Genomic DNA, 27,750 nt, shown 5'->3' on the forward strand with positions numbered 1-27,750 from the left:
GTTTCTGGTCTTTGTTCACTAATGCATGTTCAGCAAAAGAGACCTTTTTTTTGATGACTTTATACAGTAAAACGTTGCTTCAAAATCAGTCTCTCCCTTCTGAGATGATTTATTGAAAATGTTTAGCTTACATTGATGTACAAGGCAATTTTTCATAATAAGAACCCATTGGGTTATTCTGGTGACTGTTGCACGCTGTCAAAATGGTCAGTGATGACCTTCAAAGAACATTCCGAACTCATCCATGGCTAGCACACAGAAGGCAGGGTTGCTCCTCCTTGTACCAAGGACACAGGAAAAATGTTCAACAGTGCCAACCCTGATGCTTACCCAGTATGTCTATTAGTAGAAATGTTTGGACTAGCAGGTAAAGAGAAGAATCAGCCAATATCAGTATGAACCATAAAACCACCCCTGAGCTGAGCAATCCCACCCATAACCCAGACACAGAATATACCATCCCAAAACTATCAGTGTAAGAATTTTCAAATTAAACTTTTTCTTATGAATGTTAGGACACTACAGTTTAAAAGATAGCGACAAAGAATTGATAAAGGTCCTTTCCTAATCTCCACAATTGAATCTAGTTTATAGTGAGTTTGTTGCTTATCTCTGTGACCAGGTACTTGGCGAGCAACTAAGGATGAGTGGTTTGTTTATTTTAGCTGAAGGTTTCAGGTGACACAGTCCATCATGGCAGGCCAGGCCTGTCTCTACTGTTTCAATCCAGCCATCCAGGCCCCAGCCCCCCACAGAATCATCCTACACACAATCCAGGAACCAAGCACTCAAAATGTGAGCCTGTGGGGCACATTTCAGAATCAAACAGTAGCAAACAGGGTTGACCAGAAAATGTTTTAATCACACAAGTTGCTCAGAAACACAATGTCATCTGTGTGCATCCTGTTTAAAGTTATAGAGGGAACTCACTGATAAGAGATCAATGTCATTAGAAGAATTTATGAGTTACAAGACCCAGGGAAAGGGACACACCTCATCACACAGGGCTGTGGGAATGCATTATGTTTTCATCAAGAGACAGAACCAACAAGAAAAAAAAAGTACTGGCTATATTCATTCATGAGGGAGGGAAAGCCCAGCAGAGTGAACAGCTCAGGACTAGTTATTCTGTTCTAGAGGGTTTCAGACAACAGTGATTCCTGATTGCATCATACCTAGCCATGGGGAACTATAGGGAGAGGAAATATTGTCTGGGCATGTGAGTTTAGCTTGCATATATGAGTTCTGTTTGCAAAGAAGTAATTTACTATCTTAAGAAATTAGCCAGCCATTGGGAAAAGCATTCTCTTCCTGCTTCTGTAATCATCGCACGCTGGTTAGAATGGTTGTTGTAAATAAACAAATGAATGCTGGCAAGAAAGCTGAGCAAAAGGAGTTATATTCTGATGGCGGGAAAGCAGATTACTACAGCCATTGTGGAGAACAGGACAGAGTCTCTAAAACTCTAAAATTAGACCGAGCACAGAATGCAACAACACCAGTTCTGAATGGTTCCAATGGGAACAAAACCAGCAGAGCAAAAAGATTTAGGATAACTGTGTTTGCTGCAGTGGCCATAATGACTAAATGGGAGGTCAGCCTAGGCAGCTGACCGCCAGGAGCACAGCAAGGGGAGACAGCAAATGCGTGGTGAAAATGTGGTGTGTGTGTGTGTGTGTGTGTGTGTGTGTGTGTATGCACATATATACATACATATATAACACATACTATATATTATATATAATACATATATTATATATAATGTGGTACATATATATGCATTATAGAATATCATTCAGCCACCAAGATGAATACAATCATGTTATTTGCCATGAAATGGATGGAACTAAAGGATGTTTTGCTGAGTGAAATCAGAAAGACAGAAAAATGAGTCTGGCATGCTCTCTTGTGTGGAAGCTGATGACAAATGTAATGAGAGAAGGAGGCTGCATTTAGTCAGCACCTACTGTATGCATGCAATCAAGACCACACCCCACTAATATGTTCAATTGATACATGTAATCAGACTTCTAGATTTAAAAGGTATGTAGCTAAATGAAGATTATTAAAAGAAATGTGAATAGCTAATATGCACAGAGGAGGTATATAGTAAAAAAAGATATCCAAACACACAGTGAAGAAAATAAGAAACACTATTAGCGTACATAGACACGATAAGATCTAAGAGTCTGATGTTAATTTGGTTTATCAGACTGCTGCTTGTCAAGCCCCCATCGACATAACTGATATTAACCTTCTTGCATGTTTTGTCTTATTGTATTGTATTTTAGAATGGATATTTTGGGAACTGTTTTGTCACTTCTCACCGGTGGTCTTCCCACTTTTCAGCTATATAGCCCATAACAGGTTTTATCTGTGCTTGAAAGAACAAAAACAAAGCAAAGATTGTGCTCTTTCATGTAAATCCACCAGTGACTGGCACATGGCAGGCATTTCCCCTGGGCAGGGGCAGGGATGTGGTGTGAACCAGTGAATGAGGAATGATTGGTGGAACCTGTAGACCTTAGAAACCAACCCCAGTTATGAGCTTGGGAAGCCCAGTGGGGAGTTTTCTGAGAGGGGTGTCTGGAAGGAGGCCCAGGGACAGCCGAGCTGGAAGCTGGGGTTACCCAGGGGCTCAGGAGAAGCATCCCAGCCCGTGCCAGAAGCTGTGTGCTGGGATGGAAAACAAGGCTAGGCTGAGAGTGAGCTAAGCAGAAACCCAGGCTGCTCCTTAATGTTGCCAGGCTGCCCCTTGTAAATACGCTCTGCCGATTGGCAAATGAAGCTGGATTGCAGCCTGTACTGTTCAAGGTACATGGCCGAAGCCTCCTAGAGATGTCTTTCTTCATTTTTTTCCCTCTTTATTTCTGACATTTGTCTTTTGAGAACTGTTTCACAGACCACAAAACTCCGTTTTTAACAGTATGCAAATGGTTTATATTCAGTCTAGTCACAGAGTTGCACAGTCATCCAATTCCAAAACAGTTCCTTTCCCTCTAAAGAAACCCGGTCCGTCTGCCATCTCGTTTCCAGTCCGTGGCCTGGTCTACTTCCTAGCCTGTCTGCCTCACCTGAAGATTTCACGTACACAGATTGGCTGAAGCAGCCCCTACGGCGGCTCTGGCTCCCGTTCTTCCGCTTTCAAGGCCTGTTCACCTTTAAGCATTTCTCTTCTTACAGAGCCAAGCCTGCAAGAGAAGAGCCTTCCACAGAGATCTCTCAGCTCCAGTGCAGGCAGGCTAGGAATTGATAAAGCCTAAAGATTCAGTGCAGTTTACTAAACAAATTTATTTCTCATTCAGTTGGGTAAAGTTAGCTAAAACTAGGACAGAATGGAGTTACTTTGGGCAGTTAACTTGTTCTGGCTGAGAAATGTTCTAGTCTGCATACACTGATTTGCCCAGCCCTTGACTGATGGGCAGATAGTTTAGCTGCCATTGACTGTGGTAAACAGAGCAGCCGAGACTAATTATGCATGCATCTCAAGTGTGCATGTCTTTCAGCGCTGTTGCATATAAATGCACCAGGGGAAATGCTGGGTCACACTGTAACTGAGGACCTGCCAGATGGTTTTCCAAAGTGACGGTGCAAGTCCACATTCCCGCCATCCGGTGCAAGCGTTCCAGTTGCTCCTTGCCTCTGCCAGCACTTGGTACTTTCCTTGTCTTTGCTGAGTCACACTGAGATGAGTGCAAAAAGTGCTGGCTCATGGTCTGACCCGAGTTGATGAAGCATCTTTTCAGGTGACACTTAGTCATCTTCCTTGGAGAATGTCACTGTCCATTTGTAACTGAACCTGTCTTAACTGATGATGTATAAAAGTAATTTGTATATTCTCAATAAAGGCCCCTTATCACAAACAAAAACTATATCACACTTGGGCATCAAGCACTTAACTTACTGAGCCTGGGACTTTTTTTAAACACAATTTCTTCTTAATTTACTGAGCCTGGGACTTTTTTAAACACAATTTCTTCTTATTTAGGAGCTAGAGCAATATCCATTTTTTTTTTTTTTTTTTTTTTTTTTAGTTCTTGAGTTTGTTTCGGTAAGTTAAACTATTAGTGAGACATATGTTTTGTCTAAATTTTCTATTTTGTTGCCAAATACATAATGGTACTTTCCTATAGTTTAAAAATTAAATGCAAATAATCCTTTTCATGCTGAAAAAAAAGTTTCTATCTTTTTTTCTGACCAACAACACCAACGGTCTTCATATTTTATTGTGAGGATACAGCATTTGGTTTACTGTAGTTTTCTGATTTTATCATTGGACTTGGATATTGCCTGTGGGTATGCCTGTGCCTGTGGAGGCTGGAAGACAATCTCGGGGCATTCCTCGGGTGTAGATGCCATTCTCTGCTTTTCTAATCAGAACAGAGTCTTTTACTCAGCTGGCTCTCACCAAGTAAGCCAGTGAACCCCAGGAATCCACCAATCTCTGTCTTGCCAGTGCTAAATTCACAGCCATGTTTCACCACGCCTGGCTATTTAACATCGTTTCTGGCGCTCAAACCCAGATCCTCATGTTTTCAAGAGCTATCTCCCTAGCTCTAGACAAAAAAAAAAGAAAAAAAAAAAGAAAAAAAGCTATTTTAGGTTTTCTGCCAACACACACACAAATAAAATATAAAATACAGCAAGTTCCTCTCTGCTTCCTGTCTGGTGCACACATAGTCTTCCCATTAGCAACAGCTCCTGCCTCAGACGTAGGTACATTTGTTGTGTTGATGAACTTATGCTGGCTCATCAAACAGTTTACACAGGCGATCGCTCTTGTGTTGTACATTCTGCAGTGATGTCGTATGACATTACAGTCCCATGTATTGTACTCAGTACACAATCTATCTATCCTTCCCGTCTCAAGTATCTGGCGGCCACTGATTGTTGACTGTTTGATTGTGTTCTGGCGTTTAGGATACCATGTAGTTAGAATCATACAGCACACAAGGCTTCTTTAGTATAGTAATAATGCAATTAACTTCTATGTCCTTTAATGACTTAAGAGGTGGTTTCTTTATAGTGTTGAATAATGCGCCTTTGGTTAGACTTACTAGCTCATTTCCCCATCCTTCTAATGGAGAAGAGCTCTGTTGGTTCTAAGTTTGTGCCGTTATAAACGAAACCACTGTACATACCTGTGTGCAGGGTGTAGAGTGCACATTTCATCCTTAGGTAAATGTCAGAGATTACAGTTGCCGACTGTACAGGAAGGCTCTCTGAAGGGAAACTACTGAGCTATCTCCCAAAGTAACTGCACCATTTTGTGTTTTCACCAGCAAATGAGAGTCCCTGTTGCCACATATCTTACCCAGCATTTGATGATATCACTTTTGCTTCAAACATTCTGATAGGTCTGGAGTAATATTATTCTATTTTAGAATATCCTTCTGTGGGAACACAGAGGAGGGGCGTGTGTGTGTGTGTGTGTGTGTGTGTGTGTGTGTTTATTTACAATCTACATTGCCTCTTTGGTGAACTGCCAAAGAGTTGGGACATATTTTGTAAACTTCGGTTTCTTATTATTTTTCTCACTTTGTTTTGGATTTTAAGACTGTTCCATCAGCTTCTCCATTTGAGAAAACTTGCTGGAGTTTGACTACAGACATAGAAGAGCTGCTGGTTTCTGTTTGTTCATTATCTACAGGGCAGTTGGAGAAAGATCTCTGAGATTCTATCACTGTTTCTTATTTATTTCATTGAGTGCTATGATTGTCTTTCTGATTTTCTTTCTCATCCTTCATGCACATTCACCTTTTCTACTTCTAATGTTTTACATTAATTTCCTAAGTTTTCTTTTCTGATATATGCATTTTATGACATAATTTATAACAAAATATAGCTTTAGTTTTATTCCATATGACATGTATGTAGCGTTTCAGTGTTTTCTTTAAAAAATTTAATTCCAATTCTGTTTTCCTTAATCAAGTAACACCTATTCTAACAAAACTACACCTCTTAATAGTGCCACTCCCTGGGCCAAGCATATTCAAACCATCACATTTGCCTTGGGTATGGTGTTTTCTCTCAGCAACAGAGAAATAACTAATATATTGTCCTATAGAGAGGACTATGCTGAGTGAGAGAAACGTTATGGACCTTTTGTATATTATATCTTGATACAACACATAGGAAACTTGAGGAGCTCTGTTCAGTACTGGGGCAGCATACAAGACCAACAGCTTAGGTTTACTGTGGAATGGAAGCAAAAGTTTCCATGTTACTACAATAATGGCCTAAAAGAATCATATCATAAATGCCATCCACAAGGCAACTGAAACCAAAGATTGGTAGCATTCAGTTTAAAACTGAGCTGAACTGAATCCTGAGGGACAGGAGAATCAAAGTTTCAACTCATCCTCGGTATGATAGCCTGAGTGAGAGCCACATCTGTGTACGAATGGTTTTCAGCTGGTGACCTGCTTAGGATGGTGGAGATGGTACTGGCCTTGTCGGAAAAGGTATGTCACTGGGAGTGAGCTTTGAGATTTCAAAATCCCCCACACCAGGCCCAGTCTCTCTCTCTCCCTGCCTGCTGCTATGGATCAGTATGTAAAGCTCTCAGGTACTGCCCCAGCTCCATGCTTGCCTGCCTCTGCACTCCTGGCCATGGTGATAATGGACTTACCTCTGACGCTTTAAGCAGGCCCTCAATTAAATAGTTTCCTTTATAAGAGTTGCTTTGGTTATGGTGTTTAATCACAGAAATAGAAACTCTAACTCAGACACTTGTCCACTTAGTGACACAGAAATTTGGAGGCCAGCCTAGGATACCTGAGACCCTGTCTCAAAACAGCTCAGTATGACTCAGTTCAGTCTCCGAACTTGATCAGCAAAGTATTCTGTTGAGTAATAGAGGAAGGATAAAGATTTTCTGAAGGCAAATAGCATCAACTGTCAGTCTTCAAGCCTGATTTATACACACAGTGTTCTTTATACTATAAAGTATGTGTGGACATGTAAGAGGCAAAAGTATACAGGCAGTGATGAAAACAGAGAGTCTATAAGCAGATACACAGATGGGCCACATAGTGCAGACAGTAAACAGAAGACTTTAAAAACTATTATAGATTATAGATATGTGAAAGAAGGTTTTAAAAAGTTGCTAATGTTCATCTACAAAGGTTAAATTCCTAGGAGTAACAAAATTTCTGGCCTCACAACTTAGCTAAGCTTCAATAATATGTTGAACAACAGAGGACACAATCCATGAACTCAGAGACAGTGATTGTCCAGAGTAGTGAATAGAAGGAATAAAAGACATGAAAACATAAACGCAGTAGAGGATGTGTTTGAAACAGTTTCAATCATTGCACTTATAGAAGAGAAGAAAGAAAACGCCCGGAAGGAATGACAGAAGGCATGCGCATTAGCTGCTTCTTCCGTTGCTAAGTGACCAAAGTAACTTAAGGGAGGAGGGGCTAACTTTGGCTCACAGTTAGAGGACACAGTTCATGACTGCAGGGAAGAGACAGTGGCCAGAGCTCAAAGAAGCTGGTCACAGTGTGTCTCCAGCCAGGACACTTGATACAGCTACGCAGCGACATTTCTGTTTCTTATTCAGTCATGAATCCCAATCCATGAGATGAAACTGCCCACATTTAGGGAGGCCTGCCCCCTCCCCCAATTAACCTAATCTAGAAAAATCTCTTGCACACATCTAGAGGTTGTTTCCATGGTAACTGTCAATCCTAACAGTTAACAACCAAGCTTGACCATTCCAACATTAGGATTTTTTTTCTTCAAAGCTGGTAAAATTATTTATCTGAAGATTTGAGGCTCAATAGAATGTAAAGAAATCATAAGATTATCATAATCAAACTGAACTGCGTCCCCCAAAATGCTGAAAATAAAATCTTTTTAAAGGCCAGAAGATGTAGTCCACCAAAAGCAACAAGAAATCGCACTTGACTTTTCAACTAGAAGTACAGAGATCAGATGTTGGAGGAATGAAAATTTAAACTTTTTAAATTAGATGTATTCATTTTACTCTATGTAAAAGTATTTTGCCTGCATTTATGTATGTGTATTGTATGTACGTTTGGTGCCCATGAAGATCAGATGAAGACAGTAGATCCCCTGGAACTGGAGTTAAGGATGGCTGTGAACCACCTTGTGATCCCTGTAGAAACATAGATCCTCTTTATCCCAGAATGAAAATTTGAAGTCTGAAGTTGCTGCAAAAAAAAATTGTGCTGTTTCAAAACTCTTTGCCCAATGAAACTACAATTCAAAAATGGAAGTCAAATGAAGATATCAGGCAAAAATCTGAGATAAGTCATTTTCATGACCCAAATTAAGAGAAATTATAAATAAAATCCTTAGACTTGAAAATGACACATAAAAAAACATAACGCACTTGGGAGGCAGAGGCAGGTGGATTTCTGAGTTCGAAGCCAGCCAGCCTGGTCTACTAAATGAGTTCCAGGACAGCCAGGGCTACACAGAGAAACCCTGTCTCGAAAAACCAAAAAAAAAAAAAAAAAAAAAAAAAAAAAACCCATAACACATAACATAAGACACATAACAAACACATAACATATTTAAAAACACATATAACAAGGACATGTAACAGAAACACAAAGACACATAACACAAACACATAATATAAAAATGACACATAACAACAAAGACACATAAGATATAACAGAAACACATAACATAACAAAGATACACAACAAACAATTTTAGAAGGAGATCCGATAGTGTACACGGAAGAAATACTGTTAAAAGTTTTTTTTTTTTTTGAGGGAACAAAAATTATGTGATTTCTTGTTCATAACATACATAATAATTGAAGGACAGAAGACATTACATGTGGTTTGCTGCCATAAGAGTTTTGTATTGTGCAGGAAAATGCAAAATTAAATATTCAAAGTAGGCTATAATAAGCTAGGCATGAATATCACAGTTTCTATGACAATCACTGAAATGCTCAGCTAGGTATAGCTCTACTGGAGCTTGAAGAATGGTCCAGCAGATAAGAGCACGTGCTGTTCTTGCAGAGACCTGAGTTCAGTTCCCAGCATCCTTATCCAGCATCTCACAACTTCCTGTAACTTCACCTCCTGCAGACACGACATTCACTTCTGCAAGCATGCACGTGCACACACACACACACAAACAAACACATACAAATACACAAACAAATAATAAAATAAAAATTAAAAGGTACATTTATGAAACCATTAGAGGAGAAGAAACAGACAAAATATATTCGATACTCTAAAGATGGTAAAGGAAGACATGAGTGACATGGATGCCGTGAGTAGGCAGGAAGTAGGGGACCAATAGGTTTAGTAGTATCAACGTTTTAACACACAAAGTAACTTTACAAAGATAACTAGCCTAGATTAAAAACATGGCTCAAGAATGAGCTGTTTATAACACCAAAGTGGCACCGGTCTGTGAAAGCAAAGGAGGGAGTCAGTTTTACCACAGAGACACTAGCCAGTCACTGCCAGCTATACTATGCTTTTGGCCAAGAAATATTGCTAGAGATAAAGGGAGCCTTTTTATGATAAAAGTAAATTTGTCAGTAAGACAGGACAGGCTTGGATTTACAAGCACTCAGCAATATAGTTTCAAAGTACATAAAGTGAAAATTTTAGAATTAAAAAAATCTACAGACAAAACAACAACAAAATTAGCTACAATACACTTAACATCTTACTGATGAAACTTTGAGTAAGATAGATTATTTAATATTTCCATTAATCAATGTGACTTGACTGGCTTCTGGAGAGCTTAAATATTCTTTCAGTTGGTTTGGCATCTGTGTCATAGTTGATCATATTCCAGGACATATACCAAGTTGTAAAAAGTTGCAGCAGGTTATAGTTGTATAGAATTTATTTATCGACTGCAATGTAATTAGCCTAAAATTATTAATAAGAGAGTTAGGAAAAGTGCTCAGTTGCTTATAACATTATTACTGACACACCTGCACACCTGCACACATGTGTACCTGCATGCACACGCATACATCAATAAGTACATTCACACATAAATACATAAGTAAAATAAGACAGGGTGTGGAGAAAATGATAAAGCTTTTGTATTTAAAAAGAGATATAATAATGATATAAAAAGCTGAGAGTCTCCAAACAGCACAAGTAAAACAAAAGTGGGAAGTCACTCGTGGGGCCGCACTGACTCGCGGCAGCCTTGCCACTTCCATGCTTGACCCTTCCATTTGAACAACCTCAGCCTCTTCTTCACTAAGCATCCTTCCGTTCATTTTGTTTTAATGAACTTCATAGCCTCTGATTCTTTAGCAAGCTCTGTTCAGGCATGTCTCAATGCATTTTTAATAACTTCCATTTGCACTTTCCATCCTGGAAGACCCTTTCTGTCTCTGTTTACCTGACCGACTTGATTCTGTTTGTCATCTGTGTCACTCATCTGAAGTTATATCGCATGGCTGTTTTCTTATAGGCTTGGTTCATAGACACTAAATGCACAACTCTGACTTGCCAGAGTCTAGAGTTAATATTCCTCCCTAGCAAACCGAGGACTGTAGGAGCTTTCCTCAGTCGCTCTTCCACCTTCACTCTCTGTTTTAGTTCTGTTCTTCTTTTAAAAACTCCTCCAAACTCACCACCAACAGTTTTTCTTCATGGGTATCACACATCTATCTGCAAGTAGATGTGAGTACCACCTGCAAGCAATGCTATAGTGCCCCACAGAGGCTGAGAGAGGATGTCAGAACTGGACAGTTCGTAGCCATTGCGCTGAGCCAGGAGCCTAGGACCTCAGAAAGAGCAGCACATGCCCTTAAACACATGGAACCATTTTCCAAGCCCCCAGTATTTTTTAAATGAATTCTTTGAGAATTTTGTACCATCTTCCCCTCCCCGCAGCTTCCCCCAGGTCCTCCCCTATCTTTTTGTCCTCTTTCTTTCATTCAAGACTGTGGTGCCCACATATTCATGGCTGTGTGGTCTCCTGCTGGAGAATGAGTTCCCTGCTTCTAAAAAAAACCAACTCTCCTTTTCCCAGCAGCTACCAATTGCCAATAGCCTCCATTAGGGGTGGGCTTCGTGTGTACGACTCCCCTACCCCCGCCCTCTCGGATTTGTTCTGGCTTGAGCTTTCATGGCGCCTATGCACGCTGCCTTAACTTCTGTAAGCTCATATGTGCAGCCGCCCTGTTGTGTCCCAAGGAGGACACTGTTTCCTTGTATATATTCACCACCTTAGACTCTTCTGCTCCTGAGCCCTGGAGAGAGAGAGAGACAGACAGACAGACACAGACACAGACACAGACAGAGAGACTGTGTGTATAAGTATGTGCATGTGTGTGAGTGTATGTGTTTGTGTGTAAGTGTGTATGTGTGTGTGCATATGTGTGCAGTACAGATGTTCCCTTTAGGGCCGAGCATCCCACAGACTCTTATTCTGTGCATCCTGGCCAGTTGCGAGCTTCTGTTATTTACCATCTACTGCAAGCAAAAGCTTCTCTGATGAAGGTCCCCTAGAACTTGATGGTGAGTCCCTCTTGCTAAAGACACCACATTCCTGAGTCACAGAACAGGGAAGTATTAGGCTAAATGCTGACCTGGAAGCTTCATCTTTACTGAATAGCTTTAATAGTGCTAGAAGGTGCTATGAATGCTACTGGGGGAGGGAAGAAACCATCAGTGTCGCCCAGCCATGAGCCCTGTAAGCTACAGTAATGCCTGGCCTGGCAAGATACCCTCATTGGCATAACGGTAACATGATGGGGAAGAAACCTACCATTTTCTGCTTGGATGGAAGTCTGACAGCACAAGATGGAACTCATAATCAGCACCATTGGGCCAAGAACCTGAGGCTAGGCAGGTCATAGGTTAGGCTTGGGGTTAGGGGTCAAGGTTAGGGTTAGACAGGGTTAGGGTTAGGAGAGAAGCTACTACTATCGTTCTGCTAAAGGGACATAGTCTCGAACCACCTCCTGATGACTTACTGCTATGCCGACTGCCATTTCCATGACTAGAACTCTTCCATGCACCTCATTTCTTCCTTTTAGATTGAAGTAACCGCTTTGGTAGGTTTATCTTCTGGTACTATTACTTCCCAGCACTCAACTGAGTTGTCACCAACATCCAGATGTCTCTCCTGGAAGCTGCTCTCCCAGACTCTGGCCTGTGTATCCACTCTTCCTCTTCAGACAGCTGTCTGGTATCTGCGGTCTGTTCATAGCCCACCCCCGTGCGTAGCTCCCTTTGTAGTTAGAAACACACGCTTAATATGGCCTCTACAAATATCTGTAGATCAAATGAATGGATGAAAGAATGCTTCCAGAAATCAAAATCATGTCTTCCGCTCCCAGAGATGATATAACTCAGAAGACATGAACATACATTTCCTGAATTCCAAGTGCTAACGGTTACCTCAGTCTCCATGGTAACAATCCGCGCACTGCCTTGTTACAGCAGTTAAGGGCCCGACCGGAGGTCTCTTTAAATGTTCTTCTTCCGTATAGCGTAGAGCCAGATCCTTAGTGTTCATTGATCATAATGAAGTCTATTTTTACTTCTGTGCCTTTACTTCCAATTGCAACATTTTGCAGAGCATTAAAAAATCAAGATGTTCTAGGAGAATGCTTGATATGAGTTGACAGTTATTCGTCCTGACACAAAACCTCATCTCTGAATGTCCTTCCCCTACCTCTCAGTCAGCTCTTCTGTTTTCTTCTCCTCCCTCCCTCCCTTCCTCCTTCTCTCCCACTTCCCTCTTTCCCTCCCTTCTTTTCTTTTGCTTGTCCTTCCTGGTTTTCCTGAAACAAGCTCTTGCTCTGTAGCCCCAGCTGGCCTCACATTCACTCTCCTGCCTAAGCTTCCTGTGTCTGGGATTGGAAGGCAACAGGGCCTTTCCCTATTCTTGAAGTGTCTGCTCCAACTTTCCCTTATGAGATAGACCCTTGCTGCCCTCCTCATAATACAGCAGACACCCACCATCCCATCCTCTCTCCTTCTGGACCTGCTTTATTTTCTGATACATTTGTCTACAAGAGTCTGTTGTGTATTTAACATTTCCGATATCATCTTTTGTCATCCATGCCATAACACAGGGAATTTGGAGAGTTGGGAGCTCTCTGTTCTGTGTCGAGGAGAATGTGGACCATGGCTGTAAGTGCTCAGATAAATAGTTGTTGAATAAATACATCACTGTGAGTGGTACTGTTCTTCAACAGGAAAATGCTGGAGCACTGGGAGACAGACACCACAGGGCTACTGTGGGCACACCAGCCCCCAGCATGCATCTGAATCTGGGAGGAGATTACAGAATTTGACTATTTTGCTTTGCTTCAAAACAGACTGCGTAATGCATGATTTCATCTTGAAAACTAAAGAAATCACTTCCTTTCCTGGCAGGCACCTAACCTGAGAGCTCCGAGCTGGCTGTGGAAAAAGCCCTTCTGTTCCTGCCTGCTTGAAGGCTGTGGCAGTTCCTGCCTGCTCCTAACGAGCTTTCTTTGCTTCCTGGTTTGCTTTCACCTCTTAAGGAAATTTACATATCTTTTGTGCCCGATTTATTTATCACGGAGTCCAGAGATGCCCAGTGCACTAATGTGGATCTAAGGAATTTGTGATTTCCCTTCCCCTTAAGTCTGTGTCTCTTTCTCTATTTCCTGGGCCTCCATCTGAAGCCTGTTGCTTCTTATACCACTAGTAGCAGTTGGAAGTCTTACTTTGCTCACCTTCAACAACCAGATGACCTTACTTTTCATGTTCCATCAAACTGCTGTCTTCAGATGGAGCATGATTCAGAAAAATGTTGTCGTTTAGCTAAGCCGATGCTTCTAAGTCAGGTTTGTGGTCAACAGATAAAGTGCAGCCCAGGGACTCCAACAATTCTCCTCTGGTTGAGAGAGTTTGCCCCTGACTGCTGTTTTCCGCTGGGGATGTGCTGAACTCATCTTTCCTGCTGAGATTAGCAATGTGCACTATTCGGTCGGATTAGCGGGATACAGACTCACTGGAAATGTGAGAGAACATTGAGAACTTGGCGATTGATTTCTCTGTTGTCCCTCTACTGAAGGGAAGGTACCTGGTAGCACCTTCACCTAGAATCCTGAGGCTATTGTTGAACCGACAGTGCCTCCTAGTGGCCCAGGCTCCAAAGACGGAGCAGTGGCTGGGGCAGCAGCCAGACTCCTGGCAACTCCTGTCTAGCCCTCTCCATTCTGAGTCTACATCAGACAAGACTTTGGTACTGAGGAGGAGCTCATGGGCACTTACCAGACTTTTCAGTAACCTGCTGACTGAATTCCCAACAATGACTGGCTGTGGAATGAAGAGAGAAGTGGGATGAAGATGGAAATACAGAACAAGGCCACTACACCTCTAGAGGTGAATCTGAAAAGTGCTTTGTCATCATGTGCTCTGATCAGCTCTGTAGAAGCCCCACACTCATCCCTGGCAGGAGAGGTCAGCTGCCCAGGAATGTCAAATCATCCCTTGCACCCAAAATTACTAAGCTTCCTCAGGCATAGCTTCAGAGGGACCCAGCTGGTCACTTTGGAACCTTGTATTCTGAGAAGAATATGCATGATTCCAAAGATCATATTTTAAAGACCATATCCTCCTAAAAATGAAGAAGAAATTGTGTCTACAAGCACAACCTACCTTAGGCCTTTGCCAATACAGGATACGCAAATGTAAATTTGAGTCTGACTAGACTTCCTTGGAGAATGGAGAGGCATCTAGAAGGCTCCACTCCTTCAGAAGGGGGAGAAAAGTACTCCGTGACAGTAAAGACCCTGTCACAGGAAAACAGAACAGGACGAGTAGCTTTGGTGTCTAAGGACTCTTCCTTTGATACTGGTCTGTGGCCCCCAAGGCAGAGCATCCCCTGTCTTCCTGATTGTCTTGTCTCTGCCTGGACCCCCATTCCACACAGAGCCCACATTCCATTCCTGTTCATTGCTATCTTACCTTTTCCTCATAGAAACATATCTCTGTCGTATCCAGTCTCCCAAGATCTTCGAGTATATCCTGATAAAGAATTCACCGTGGAAGCATGCCATGTTGCAAATTGATTGCCACTGCTCAGTGTTCCCTTCTTTTACACATACATTTGGTCTGGGGCTCCTGAAATCTCTGGCTAGCTCTTCTTGGAAATCAACTTTATCTGTCAAATTATACAGACCTCCAGACCCCTCCCTTACTGTGATCAATCACAAAGGGTAACATTATTGACAGAAAGCCCCTTGCTTCTGTGAGTTCTATTTGAATGGCCCCCACACTAAACACCCCTGTCAATTACCAATGACCCCATCTCTGTGATGTGGCAACACTTACTGGCTTCAACCTGGAGCTTCCAAGTCCCACATTCTAATATTTATTAACCCATCCTACAAACACTGGAGAATTACAGTCCTTTGGGACCACAGTAAGATTCTACCAGTGATTGTTGCTTGGACAGTGGCAGAATGGTAGCCACAACCTTATTCACAAGGTTTTAGATAATTGTAGGAATATTCCAAACAAGAAAAAGAATTTGCCATTCCTTTGGAAGACTCGGGCTGCAATCTGTGGCCAACATTTTTAGAATTGGGGACAGCAGAGGCGAGCTAACAGTCAGGACTAGTGGGCATTATGCAGTAAGCTTGGCATCTGTACCGCCACACATCTTGGACAACAGGTTTCATGTTTCTAAGAAATTTCTAGAATATGCACCACGCTGGTTAGGAATAGCCCTGGTCTCCTTAGCTGCCATCTCCACGCGGGCGTTCCTTTCCTTCCTCTCGTCTCCTCGTCTTCCGCCCCTCCCCCCCGCCCCCCATACCTAGTCTGTGCGCGCGCCTCGTCGCCTGCTCTACCATCCCGGGAGCAGCTCTCCCAAGGCTGCCCAGCCCGCGCCGCGGTCGCGTTGAGCAGCCGCAGCAGCATCCACGCGCGCGCGCCGGCGGCTCCGGGACCGCGCTGATTCGTTGTCGCGCTCTGCGGCGCTCGTGCCCGCCCGCCCCTTGCGCGCGCGCACGGGGCCGCTTCAGTCTGCAGCCGCGCGGCCACCAGAGCCCACCGCCGCCGCAGCCGGGCAGCGACGCGGAGTGCAAGCTCAGCGCCTGGAGGAGAGCCACGGCGAACCCGCCAAGCCCGCACCATGCAGGCCACTGCCGATTCCACCAAGATGGATTGTGTGTGGAGCAACTGGAAAAGTCAGGGTATTCTCTTTATTTCGGTAGTGCATGCCTGCGGCGCACGCGGAACCGCGATCTGGACACGGCCATTGTGCATCATTTCACCTGTGGGACCTATGCATGCTTTACACCCAGGAGCTTTCTGCGGGGGGGAGTAAACCTGTTCTTGCAAAATCGACATGGATGCTATTTGCCCCCTTCCCCCTCCCCCGCCCTGCCTTTATCCCCTCCCAGTTCACCCCTTTGTTTTCTTGTGTATTGTGGTATTGTAAATAATGCATCATTTGCCTCCTCCGGGAGCTTTTCTGGCCTGATCATTCAGGACTTGTTTAATCTCTTAGCCGCGGAGCTGGAGTGCTTCCTTATTTTTTCTGCATCCCAGTGCATTTATTTCTGCCCAAAGGTTGAGATCAGAGCCATTAACTGAGAGGGCATCCTTAGGAGAGAGGGACACACCCATTTCAGGCTTGTTATTTGTGATCACACAAAGGAAACTGGAAACGCAGACCCGCTCTCTAAATCCTGAGACTATGATGGCGTAGCCACTTATTAGGGTGGTTCACTTTGAAATATTCTTGTGTTTGTGACTGTCATTGGAATAACCTATACCATTTATTTATTAACAATGGCTTTCAGTGAAATAAATGGAGGGAATTAACAAAGCAGTGGCGGCTGCCCTCTGGTCTAACAGATCTGTTTAGAAACGGTCCATATTAGCACTGGGTGTGGCCGCCCTCCAGCCTCGCTTGCTTTTCAGCCATTTTTATTCTGCCTCATATCTCACACATCCTTCTCTCCTTTGTTACATTAAGATTTTCCCTCACCTTGCTCACCTTGAGTGAGAAGGAAGAAGGGAGAATTTGCAAGAATGAACTGTATGAGGTAAAGTAGGGGGTTGAGCAAATCCAATGTCTTGATATTTTAACAAATACGGTTCTGAAGAAGGCACATTGATGGAACCTGCAGGGTTTGCAGCATGCTTGGGGACCAAGAGCTCTAAGTGGTGCTTCTTTTTATCTTTTTGTCTTAGTTTCTCTCCTAGTCTTCTTCTTCTAGTTGGAAAAAAATGTTCCTTTCATCTTTAATGATTATGAAGGACTTTTATTTTAATTTTTCTTAAGAAAAGATAAAAACACAAATCTCAGAGTTAAAAGCATCCTTGCTTTGGCTCTTGTTTGGTGAACTGGATGTCAGGGGCATAAAATACAGTAGTCTACTTTAAATCATGTGGGCTTATTAGAAATATGACTGTCAAAAGTAAATAGGTGGGCCATAAATTTAAACGTCAATAAATAAGAAATACGCAGTCAAAGGGTGTAATTTCAGAAAACGATGACAGCTACACGTTGCACACATTGCACAGACGAAGGTGGCGGTGCTTCGTATCGTTTCCTTCTGGGTGCATGTGCTTAGATCCAACAGCTGGACGCATGCTCTACAACCCTGTCTTCATAGGACACCAAGTGTAGATGGATGTGAAGACTGGTGGTTAGGGTTTGATTCTGAGTGTCTTCTGTTTTTAACAGACGTAGATATTGAAGAATGTCAGGTTGTGAGTTTTATTTGTACAGATGTTGTAGCATCAACAGCGCTAAGGGTTTAGCATTGGCTTACTTTAAATTTTGAAATGGATTTTTTTTAATAATCAAGAATCGGCATAAAATACCATCATTTGCCCTCTGAAGGCAATTGTGACTCTTTCCAACCATGCAGCTACCTGTGGAGATGAGTTCAGAATTACCAGAGAGTCTTTATTCCCAATGACCTTTGATTGTCATTAGGTTCATTGATTTCCTTTCCTCAAATAGAACAAAGCCATTAACTTGAAAATTGACTGATTGCTAGACAGAGTTCAGTGACACCAAATAGCCATGGTGGTGAGAATGAATTACTCCTTTGTTGTCCTCCCGCCCTGTGGGAACTGCCATCATAGACTGAACCTACAGTCATTCTGAACACATCTCCACTCCAGTTCCCCATGTTTAAAGCAAATTGTTGTAATCCCAGCTGCACTTGAGAATCACTTAGAATGCTTCAGGAAACACAAAGGATGCTGGCCCCACCCCGGAGCCGAGCATTGTGATCTCCATGAGTTTAATGCGTATGTGGGGTTGAAGCCACTGGTGTATAGGAATTCTTAGTGTGCCCAGGCTTAGGCCAGCAGAACTCAGTATACAGATGGCATGGGTGTGACCTGAGAGCGGCTGCCAGTATGGTTAGAAGCCAACACATACCGCTGAGAATGCCCTCTGGAAGAGCTGAAGTTTGCCTAGATAGGAAACGCATGAACTTAGGCTTCCTCTGCATAATTACAATTGTTATCTACAAATTACATCACTGAATTATTTCACTAAAACTAGAGTGCATGGGTTTGGGGTGTGTGTGTGTGTACGTGTGAGTGTGTGTATCTATGTGTATTACATATATGATTACAGTGAAAGATGGCAGCCCATACCTATAATATCAGTAGGGAAGAGATAGACACATGAAAATAGTAGAAAGCTCGCCCTGGACTGTAGAGCAACACCGAGTCACAAACAAACAACAAAAACAAAACCAACAGTGGTCACAGAAAGAGGCTAAGCCAGACATTGCCATACATGCCTGCATCCCTGCATTAGGATATAGAGAGGTAGGTTCAAGGAAGCTATGCTCACACAGTGAGGTCAAGGCTAGCCTGTGAGACCTTTTCTCAAAACACAAAACAAAATAAATATAAAACAAACACAAACTCTAAAATTTACATGATTTAGGTTCAATTTCCTAACGGAGCTAATCTTACAGTTTACAGCAATTTATGAGGCTGTTAATTGATTTGGTCCGATCATCTCGAACCCTGGGTGTGACAGTTGGCTTTCACATTTTCATCTTGGGGGTGACAGATGAGGCTTCTGTCAGGTGCACAGCTGGTGACAGCCCGAGCGAGCTCTGCTTCCCACTGCTCTGCCATCTGCCTCTGAGGTAGTCGGTGCTTTCCTCCACGATTTCTCTAAAGACGAGTTGTCTGTATAATGGTGAATGGCCCTGATAGTCACAAGTTTTCATTTTGCCAAGTATCCTCTTTCAAATTTTCAAGTTGACTCTTGGATAGTGGGGAACTCGAAGAAGTTAGATAAGACTTGCCCGGGAGCCTGTGGGAATCGGTAAATTCAATAGTAAACGGGGGATTTCCTCAGGCTGGCACCCAGGCTCTTCACCACACTCACAAATGCTAAGTGACAGAAGGTGAGCTCCCATCCACCTCTCTGAGATATGTTCACATAGGCCCTTCTTCAAAGAGTGACATCAGCAGTCATTCGAGGCCCATGCCCCAATTATATTATTGTCCCCATCCTCACCATCAGACTGACTGTCCTAAATTCCTGTCAATATTAGCAACTTGTCAGTGGCTGTGCTACTCAGTCCCAAGCCTCTGTGGCATTCCTCTCACTGTATTGGGCAGGGGATTCAGGGCATAAGACTGAGAAGATAAGCAATTTGCCTTATATTGGTATTTAACCACACAACTTAAATCCAAATGCTTCTGTGCCAGGGAGACAGAGAATAATGAGCAACACCCACCCATAGGAATCTGCCTGCCCTCTGAAGACCCTTGCCCACCTCCCCTTTTTAGATCTCACCACGTTCAACAAATGCAATGGGAAGCCCCTATAGGAACACGGCGTTTTGGCAATCTGTTAATGCGCTTTGGTGCTAAGGCTCAACTCCTTTGTCGTGTGATGGCTCTACCAGCAAGCAACCTTTAACGTATTTAGTTATTCTTTCAAAATGAAATATTTTTAAATACTCTGTGGTGGCCTGCAGTGCTCTATGGATAATGCTTTAGGATTGCCTGATCTAAACGTTACTAGCGGAAACATTTATTAAAGACCCAAGCATCCCAGTATACTGACAGACACACATATTTTAGCCACAGAAACAAAAAGAAAGAGTTATCTTTATTTATTTATTTATTTATTTATTTATTTATTTTGGAAATTGCATCTGAAGGGTGGAGAAATAACTCATTTGGTAAGGTACTTGCTGTGCAAGCATGAGATTAGCAAGAAGGAGCTCTAGAGTTTATCTTAAAAAGCGCAGTGTCGGCTTGTAACCCTAGCGTTGGGGAGGTGGAGACACTCAGGTCCCTAGAGATTACTGGCCAGTCGGACTAATCTGCTCAGTGAAAGTCCTTGTCTCAAAAAATGAGATGGCTAGCTCCCAAGGAGCAAGACCAGAGGCTGCTCCCCAGCCTCCACACCAGTACACACTTGCACGCCCACATGTGCACATGTATGCACCCACACCTGTGCACACATATAAACAGGAGACAGTTTTGCATTTACATATAGACCAGACTTACCTCTTACTAAAGACAGCTTTTTATTTGGACTCATTATTAGAATATGCCAGATATTACAGCATAGCATTGTACAGCAAACTCCTCCCTGGTGCAGATTCTAATGGGACCCCTTGGGCACCTGTCCAGTTGGGGCACTGGAGCTTTCCTTAGTGAAGGAAAACTCTAGGTCCACAGACAGTATTTCAACTCTGTATTGTCCAGGCAGTGGGATCCGCTGAAAACAGGGTGTTTTCTATTTTACAGCATCTCCATCATTGTCAAGAGGAACTTTGTAAGGACAGAGTTTGAGACAGAAATGGATTTATTTGTTTTTGCTTCCCTGACAGAGGTGCATGTACACTATGCATTTTTTTTGCCAAAAAGATGTCAATAAAAGCCACAAATCACCCCAATTCCTACCACCCAGAGTTAATTAGTGTGAATACTTGCTGTGTATTGTCTCATATATCTCTATCTGCCTCTGCAAATACTTGCATTAAAATGAAGCTAAAGGCTAGGCATGCAGGGAAGAGGGGGCTTTACAAAATGAAATATGGATATCTCAAAAAGAATTTTTTTCGAGATAGGGTTTCTCTGTGTAGCCCTGGCTGTCCTGGAACTTGCTTTTCAGACCAAGATGGCCTCCAACTCACATAGATCCAAATGCTTTCTGGGTGCTGGGATCAAAGGTATGTGTTACCATGCCCAAGTCAAGAATGATTTGATGTAAGAAACTGACATGGGACTGAAAGAATTAGGAACTTCATATGTCTCTTTACAGCAAAAACTATTGCTAAAATTATGAATAACACTATGATAAATATTAACAAGTTAGAATCCTTTAAATTATGTTTCAGTTTAAGCTTCATAGATGGACTTTCTACAATACCTATTTTAAAACTAAAAAAGTTTTAAATAGATACGATTGTTTGACAAAATGCTGATCTATATCTATGTCTTCATGTCTGTTCTGTTTCTCAGATTTTCATGAGTTATTACTTAATTAAAAATCGCAGCCCTGAGCCGGGCAGTGGTGGCCCACGCCTTTAGTCCCAGCACTTGGGAGGCAGAGGCAGGTGGATCTCTGAGTTCGAGGCCAGCCTGGTCTACAGAGTGAGTTCCAGGACAGCCAGGGCTACACACAGAGAAACCGTGTCTCAAAATACCAAAAAAAAAAAAAAATGGCAGCCCTGTTTTATGCTTGAGGCATGAGGAGTGTACATAGTAGAGGCTGTGGGTGAAGGTGAAGGTATCTGGCCTTCTTTCTTTACTTTAGAAGGTCTTTCTTTGGAACACAAATGTGAAGTAATGTTTTAAATTTGTTTATAGTATTATTAAGTTTTAAAATCCACAGAACCCAGCAAGGAAAAAAAAATACTGAGACCTTGAATGTATGCTTTTCAGGATATCGTCCCCCTGAGAAAGAGAATCCCTGCCCACCCCTCTCTCTCTCTTACACACACACACACACACACACACACACACACACACACATATATGCACGCACGCACGCACGCGCGCACGCGCACACCACAATGCCCCCTCTCCCAACCTCTCCTGCCCACCAGGGCTTTCAGAGCAGTCTTCTTCCAGCTCCTTTGAAACTACAGCAGCCACTTGAGAAAGCATAGCTTCCTTCTAATTAAACTCACAAATCAAGGCTGAAAACTTGATGTTAATGATTCTCTAAAACACATATTCTAGGCCCAACATGGTGACGCACACCTAGAATCCTAGCACTCAGAACTGAGGTAGGAGAAATTCCATGACTTTGAGGGCACCGATGCTCCAGAGTGAGTTCTAGGCCAACAACAACAACAAAAACTCAAAATAAAGAAAATAATAAAAATATTATCTGACTAGTTATCAGCTAAAAAACAGTCAAGTGTTAGCTATCACCAGATTCGAGGTTTACCACTCTGAATGGGCTCCTGAAGAAGATAGATAAAATATGACATTTGCGAGAGGACAGTAATTTAACAATGGGGACCAAATATGATGAGAAATAATTCCTCTTTATACTTTTTGTTTTTAGTCCAAGGAATAGTTTTGCTGTTGCACTTTTTTGGTCAAAATAAATCAAGCAAATACTTTAGAAATCAGAGCAGAAACATCTGTCTGCCTCCATGGCGTTTTTCAATTCCACAGCCACAGTGAACTTTAAGACACCATGGACCAGACTTAAGATCTTGTGGCCAACTATGGTTGATGAGCAAAATACCAGATGAACGAAGTTTTACACTTTGATCTAGTCAAACAGCTAAAAGACGCTCAACACTGTCGTGGAGCATCTTCCTACCGCCTCAGCCGCGATGCTTCCCTCACGCAGGCTTTGCCTCCTGCATCCCAGTTTGTGGAGACACTCTTGCCAGTGAGGCCTTGACTTGATACAGAAGGAAGCAACGCTGCATGACTCGTTTTAATGTGTGCATCCCACAGGGCCTCACTTTCTGTCCAGGACCAAGCTCTCCTCACAGGAAGGAGAGAAAACAGGAATGGTACTGATTCCAGCTTGAAGACAAGAGTCAGTATCACTTCCAGCTTAGGGAAGTGGTAAGGCTTGCCTAAGCATCTAGCATTTCCCTCCCACCCAAGCCAAGAAGCAGCAAGTGGGAATCGTACTCTACTTGTCTTGCTCGTGGTTTTGACAACGAACGCCTTTATTTCCCTCGGTTCCCCCAAAGCTCATCTAGAGGATTAGATGCTGAGCCTTTTACTGTGTAGGAAATGCTGAGTTTCCTGCACCTCCCCCTCCAGATCATCCACGGGGTCACTGAAACATCTAGAAATAGTGTTGGCATTTTTTCTTGACAGCTAGCTTGGCTCAGTGGTATAAAGAAAGGGCCTGGAAAAGGGCATCAGGAATTCTGCCCCCAGCTTCCCAGCTGGGCTTTGGGCTCCTGGACTAGCACTTTGAAGTCCCACTGTGTGGGAGACTCTGTCTTAGTAAGTGAAATTCGCAGTTTATTCCACTAAAAGGTGTCACCTTTGAAGGTCTGAGTTTGAGTGTGAAGTGCTCAGCCACGCCTCTAGTATGATTCTCCTGTGAGTGTGCAATGGGGGTTAACGGGGGCAAGTTACTTTACTGTCTTTGTGCCAACACTCAGTGGTATGTTGCTGGCCTTGTGAACATCAGTCAGAAACTGGCTTTCCCATCATTTCTTTGGACACTGGCTTGGAGAGAACCTGACCTTGTAGAGCCTTCTGTCAGTTCTCCTGAGGTAACCATTAATATCAGATTATTTGTTAGTGATTCTCTGTTTGGAATAATGATATTTCTACAACAATTTCTTTGAACATTTTCCTATTTGGTCCTATTAAAAATAGCATTAACTTGTATGATCTTTTCTGGACTAGGGTGGTAGCTGGGCCTGAGAGTGTGTGCACTGGGAGGCAGAAGTGGAAGGAGCAGGTATCCAAGACCAGCCTCGCCTACATAGTGAGTTTGAAACACTATGTTTCTTGGCTACAGAAAAAGAGAGAGAGAGAGAAATGGATCGATGGTCCAGGCAATTGTTTAATTTATTGCCATTTTATAGTTACTTATTCCACATTCTGCTTTATAAATAAAATATGGATAGTTGCGCTACTGTCTTCTTTGCTTATACATTTTTAATAAACTTTCTGAATACCACAGCCACTATTGGGGTCATGCAACTGTATGCATCTAGAAGATTTCCAAACCGAAAGCATTTAGATCACAGTAAAGTGCTTCCTCTCAAGAAAATTGACATAGAGTTTGATTTCCCATAATTCTAAACATAGAACCCTGCTCTCATTGTCTTTTCTGGTTTTGTTTTGTTTTTGTGAAATTCTGGAAGGTATTGGCACATTGGTTTGATGTTTGATACTGAGATTCTTCAGATCTCTGGTTTCATCTTTGTCAGCCTTGTTTCTTAGTCCCCAGCAGCTGTGTACTCAAACCTGTGGTATGAGACATAAGATGTGATCACCAAGCCTAGTTATCAAACTGACTATAGAACCCACTGAACCATCCTTTCAAATCCGGTGTGTTGCCTCCTGGTTTTCAGCAAAGTAGCCTTAATTATTAGAATTGTCAAAGTGATGCAGCCATGTACCTGTCCTTGTGAGTGCGCTCAGTGAATGTGTGCTCCACTGTTTAACTTCCCCATCGATTTTCTGCACGAGAATATTAAAAGAGGGAAGCTACCTCCGCTTTGCTGTATCCAAGGCACTTGAGGTCACTGCAGTTGTAGGATTGCTAGGGAAACTTTAATCGAGGGCTGACTAATGTGGACCCACTATGAGCATGGACCCACTGTGGGCATATTCCATTTTGTTGTTTATGACATGGTAGCATGGTCTTGGTAACTTATAAAGAAAAGGTTGTGTGGGCACGCAATTCAGCAGGTCCACAATTGGTCAAGCTCCCGGCCTAGCAATGGCCTTCTTGCTGGCAGAGCCTTGAGGTGCTACAGGGCATCAGGTGACGAGAGACAGGGAGCACACTGATGCATGTGTGTCCTGGTCTCTCTGGTCTCGGAAAGTCACCAGTGCCAGTCACACAGGCTCCCCCCCCCCAGGATTAATTTAATTTAATCCTAATCCCTTCTCTATGCCTCCACTTCTAAATCCCTTAGTTGGCTCAAGTTTTTCACCCTCTTAAACTTCACAACGGGGATTCAGTTCTAAAGCGAATTTCAGGGCAGAACAAGCTATATTAAAACCATAGCAGGTACTATAAAGCTTGCTAAGCAATTCACATCATTCCCATCACAATTCGAATCTGCAAAGTTGGCATCTGGAACGAAGAGCACAGACAGTCTCTTCTGAGAGCACAGCTTCATCGCCTCCCACCCGTCCCACGCCATCCTTGGAACACGGAACCGTTGGCCTGCATACTGGCCATACGTGGCCATTGCTACTCTCCCAGTCCATCTGTCTCCAGCTGTGAGCCCAAGTTCCAGGTACTGCCATGTTCAGTTCTGACCCCTCAAATTTCAGTCTCCTCACTGTATGCTGTGTGACAGACAGTTGACAGCCCCAGGTCAGCCCTGCAGCTACTGAACAGAGCACCCCAAAAGGAACCCTGCTGCCCGCACCTACAGGAGTCTTTGCTTTTAGTCAAAGCCTCTCTACCCTTTGTCGATCCTTTTATTCATCCCGTTTGGAACCCTTGTTGTATTAGCGGGACCATCCAACAGATAAATCATGTCAGCCACATGTAGATATGGCTTCTTTTCTGAAAGTCTCCCATCCCGTTCTTCTTTTATTGATGGCTGATTCACCCCCTCTTCCCCGAGTCCTTGCTCAGCCACCTGTCCTCTCGTTTTAGAAATCTTCACCCGTCTGTTTTTCTCCACAACCCCAGCCTTTTCTCTTCCAGAAGGTGGAGCAGCGTGCATGGCTACCACTGCACGGATGGCCATGCTCTCCGTTTTTCTGGATTTCCATTTTCCTAGGCCCTTATTACTCCACCCCAACACTTCCAGCACACCCCCCCCCAGTACTGCATGGCCCTCTAGTCTCCAGACCCAGAGGCTCTCCCCAGTCCTCACTCCCCTTCATAGATCTGCACTCTTTCCCAGAAGCGTCTGTCTTTGCAGGTACTGAAATCTATACTGCTGTGTCTACCTCTTCCAGCCCCCAGGACGCTCTCTGTAGCCCCACTTCTGCCATATTACTTCATCCCATTGGGTTTCTTAGCCTACTTCTCAGAGATTTCCACACGTCCAGGCTGTCAACTGTTTTGTTCTATCCTGGATGCACTCACATGTCAATAGTCGATTCTGTTGATCCAGCTTCAGTTCTGCCAGCTCATCAAGTTTCCAACTGCTGGCTGTGCATAGGCACCTGAATAACTGCATACATGACATCAAATGCCATTTTAACCTGAGGCCACTGTGACAGAACCTTAAAAGAGCATTTAACTTTCAAGCTTTTAAAAAATTAGCTTTGAGTATGGTTGTCATACTTCCCTGTATGCCCAAGTCTCAAGTCAGAATCCAGAGGCTTAAAAACAAACATTACCTTAATATTCCTCTTTTTTTCAGTGATGCTAACCTCTCTCTCACTGGGTTGTAAAATGTTGCTCTCATCTGTAACTCCTCCCCTCTCCTGCAGAGAGTCACCACTCTCGTTAACTAATCCTGTGTAATGTTCCCTTTATCCACCCTATGACCAAGCATGTGCCCCAACACACAACAAACTGTGCCCCAAGTTTACCAAGCACTCCCATGTCTTTCTTCATCTACTCCAGGACTACCACAACCTCAGACTCGACTCATAGCTCCTCCTGCAATCCTGATAGACTGACCTTGTGTTGGAGTTTATTCAGATGACTGTCCAGTCATCTCAGCCAGACCTTCACATCCTTAAAAATACAGAAAGAACATTTTGCAATCGCTTGATTCTTGTGCTTGTTAGAAAACCAGTGATCAAGAAATGTGATACGGACTTAATTTTACTAAAAGAAAAGCAACCCATTTAAACAGCGACTTGTGACAAATCAGTTTAAAATACAATCATGTGGTCCAAAATAAATTTTGCATGAATTGAGGGAGGATTTAATAGAAATAAACTATTTTGTCTGAGAGAAAGTATAAAATTTAACCATTAAGTGGTTCTGCTTTATTACATAGTGAGAAAAACACGTTTAATTTTTAGCTTCTTCAGTGTGCTACCTGTGTAATGGGGTTTAAGGCTCAAATGAAATAAAACATGAAGGCGCTGTGAAAATCTACATGGGTAATACTGACAGGAAGTGCTCCCAGCCCACAGCTCATCCTCCACAAGGCTTCTGTTGATCACCTAAATAGAAGCTTCTTGTGACCTTAAATTGATGGGCAGAGCAGCTGGCTGGTCACCAAACACGTGGACTCAGTTAACCTCTCTACCTACAGGTTCCTCCAAAACTGCCCCAGACTGGGTGCCAGCCGCTCTCAGCTCTTTTGAACAGCTAGCCAGATATGTAGAAGGCTTTTCTAGGGGGAACCTATATTGACAGGTGTTTAGCGACTGGTTCAGTGAGGATTCAAGCTGAAGTAGCAAATCCTCTTTCCAGTCTGAAAGCTACTGGAAGAGCTTCCCATATTCCTTCCCTAGCCTCAGGTGTGAACCGCCATCCCCAGCTCTCTCCCAGTCCTCCAGGAAGACTCAGGCTTCCTTACAAGGTGTCTGTATCACCGTGTGCCTGCCCATGTTACTGTGCTGCTCTTAAAGAGATTCCATTCACTCTTTTTGTAACTGTAAAATCTCCATTTTCATACCTCAGGTATTATTATGGCCCTGTCTCCCAGCTCAAAGCCTGGTGTTTGGTTCTCCCTCAGTGAGGCAC

The 27,750-nt window shown here is 43.1% G+C and overlaps 2 protein-coding genes and 1 long non-coding RNA gene across 4 annotated transcripts in view; 2 read left to right on the forward strand and 1 right to left on the reverse strand.

Moving 5' to 3' along the window:
- Positions 1–27,750, forward strand: part of Rtn1 (reticulon 1) — a 202,684-nt gene that overhangs the window by 157,536 nt on the left and 17,398 nt on the right. Inside the window, exon 1 of one of the 2 annotated variants that reach the window (XM_076922042.1) lies at positions 16,013–16,156. The exons of the other annotated variant lie outside the window; for it this stretch is intronic. Within the exon in view, the coding sequence (XP_076778157.1) occupies positions 16,096–16,156 (61 nt within the window). The 5' untranslated portion in view covers positions 16,013–16,095. Of the gene's footprint in view, positions 1–16,012; positions 16,157–27,750 lie in introns of those variants that run through there. 2 annotated transcript variants of the gene reach the window in all.
- LOC143437124 (uncharacterized) lies at positions 204–16,097 on the reverse strand. The gene is made up of 4 exons (XM_076922050.1): positions 15,778–16,097; positions 14,925–14,984; positions 14,229–14,273; positions 204–8,180 (listed from the first exon to the last, which is right to left on the reverse strand). The coding sequence occupies exons 1-3, from the start codon at positions 16,095–16,097 to the stop codon at positions 14,237–14,239; spliced, it is 417 nt and encodes a 138-aa protein (XP_076778165.1). The 3' UTR covers positions 204–8,180; positions 14,229–14,236.
- Positions 16,167–27,026, forward strand: LOC143437125 (uncharacterized). The gene is made up of 2 exons (XR_013106784.1): positions 16,167–25,381; positions 26,674–27,026. It is a non-coding gene; the product is annotated as an uncharacterized LOC143437125 (long non-coding RNA).

This window comes from Arvicanthis niloticus, chromosome 23 (genome assembly GCF_011762505.2).
Source record: "Arvicanthis niloticus isolate mArvNil1 chromosome 23, mArvNil1.pat.X, whole genome shotgun sequence".
Classification (NCBI taxonomy): Eukaryota; Metazoa; Chordata; class Mammalia; order Rodentia; family Muridae; genus Arvicanthis; species Arvicanthis niloticus.

Coding starts and splice junctions, on each gene's coding strand:
- LOC143437124 (XM_076922050.1), bottom strand. CDS start 16,097: ATGGTGCGGGCTTGGCGGGTTCGCCGTGGCTCTCCTCCAGGCGCTGAG. Junction 14,985..15,777: donor GAGGCGCGCGCACAGACTAG/GTATGGGGGGCG, acceptor ATTCTTTATCAG/GATATACTCGAAGATCTTGG. Junction 14,274..14,924: donor TATGTTTCTATGAGGAAAAG/GTAAGATAGCAA, acceptor TTCATTCCACAG/CCAGTCATTGTTGGGAATTC.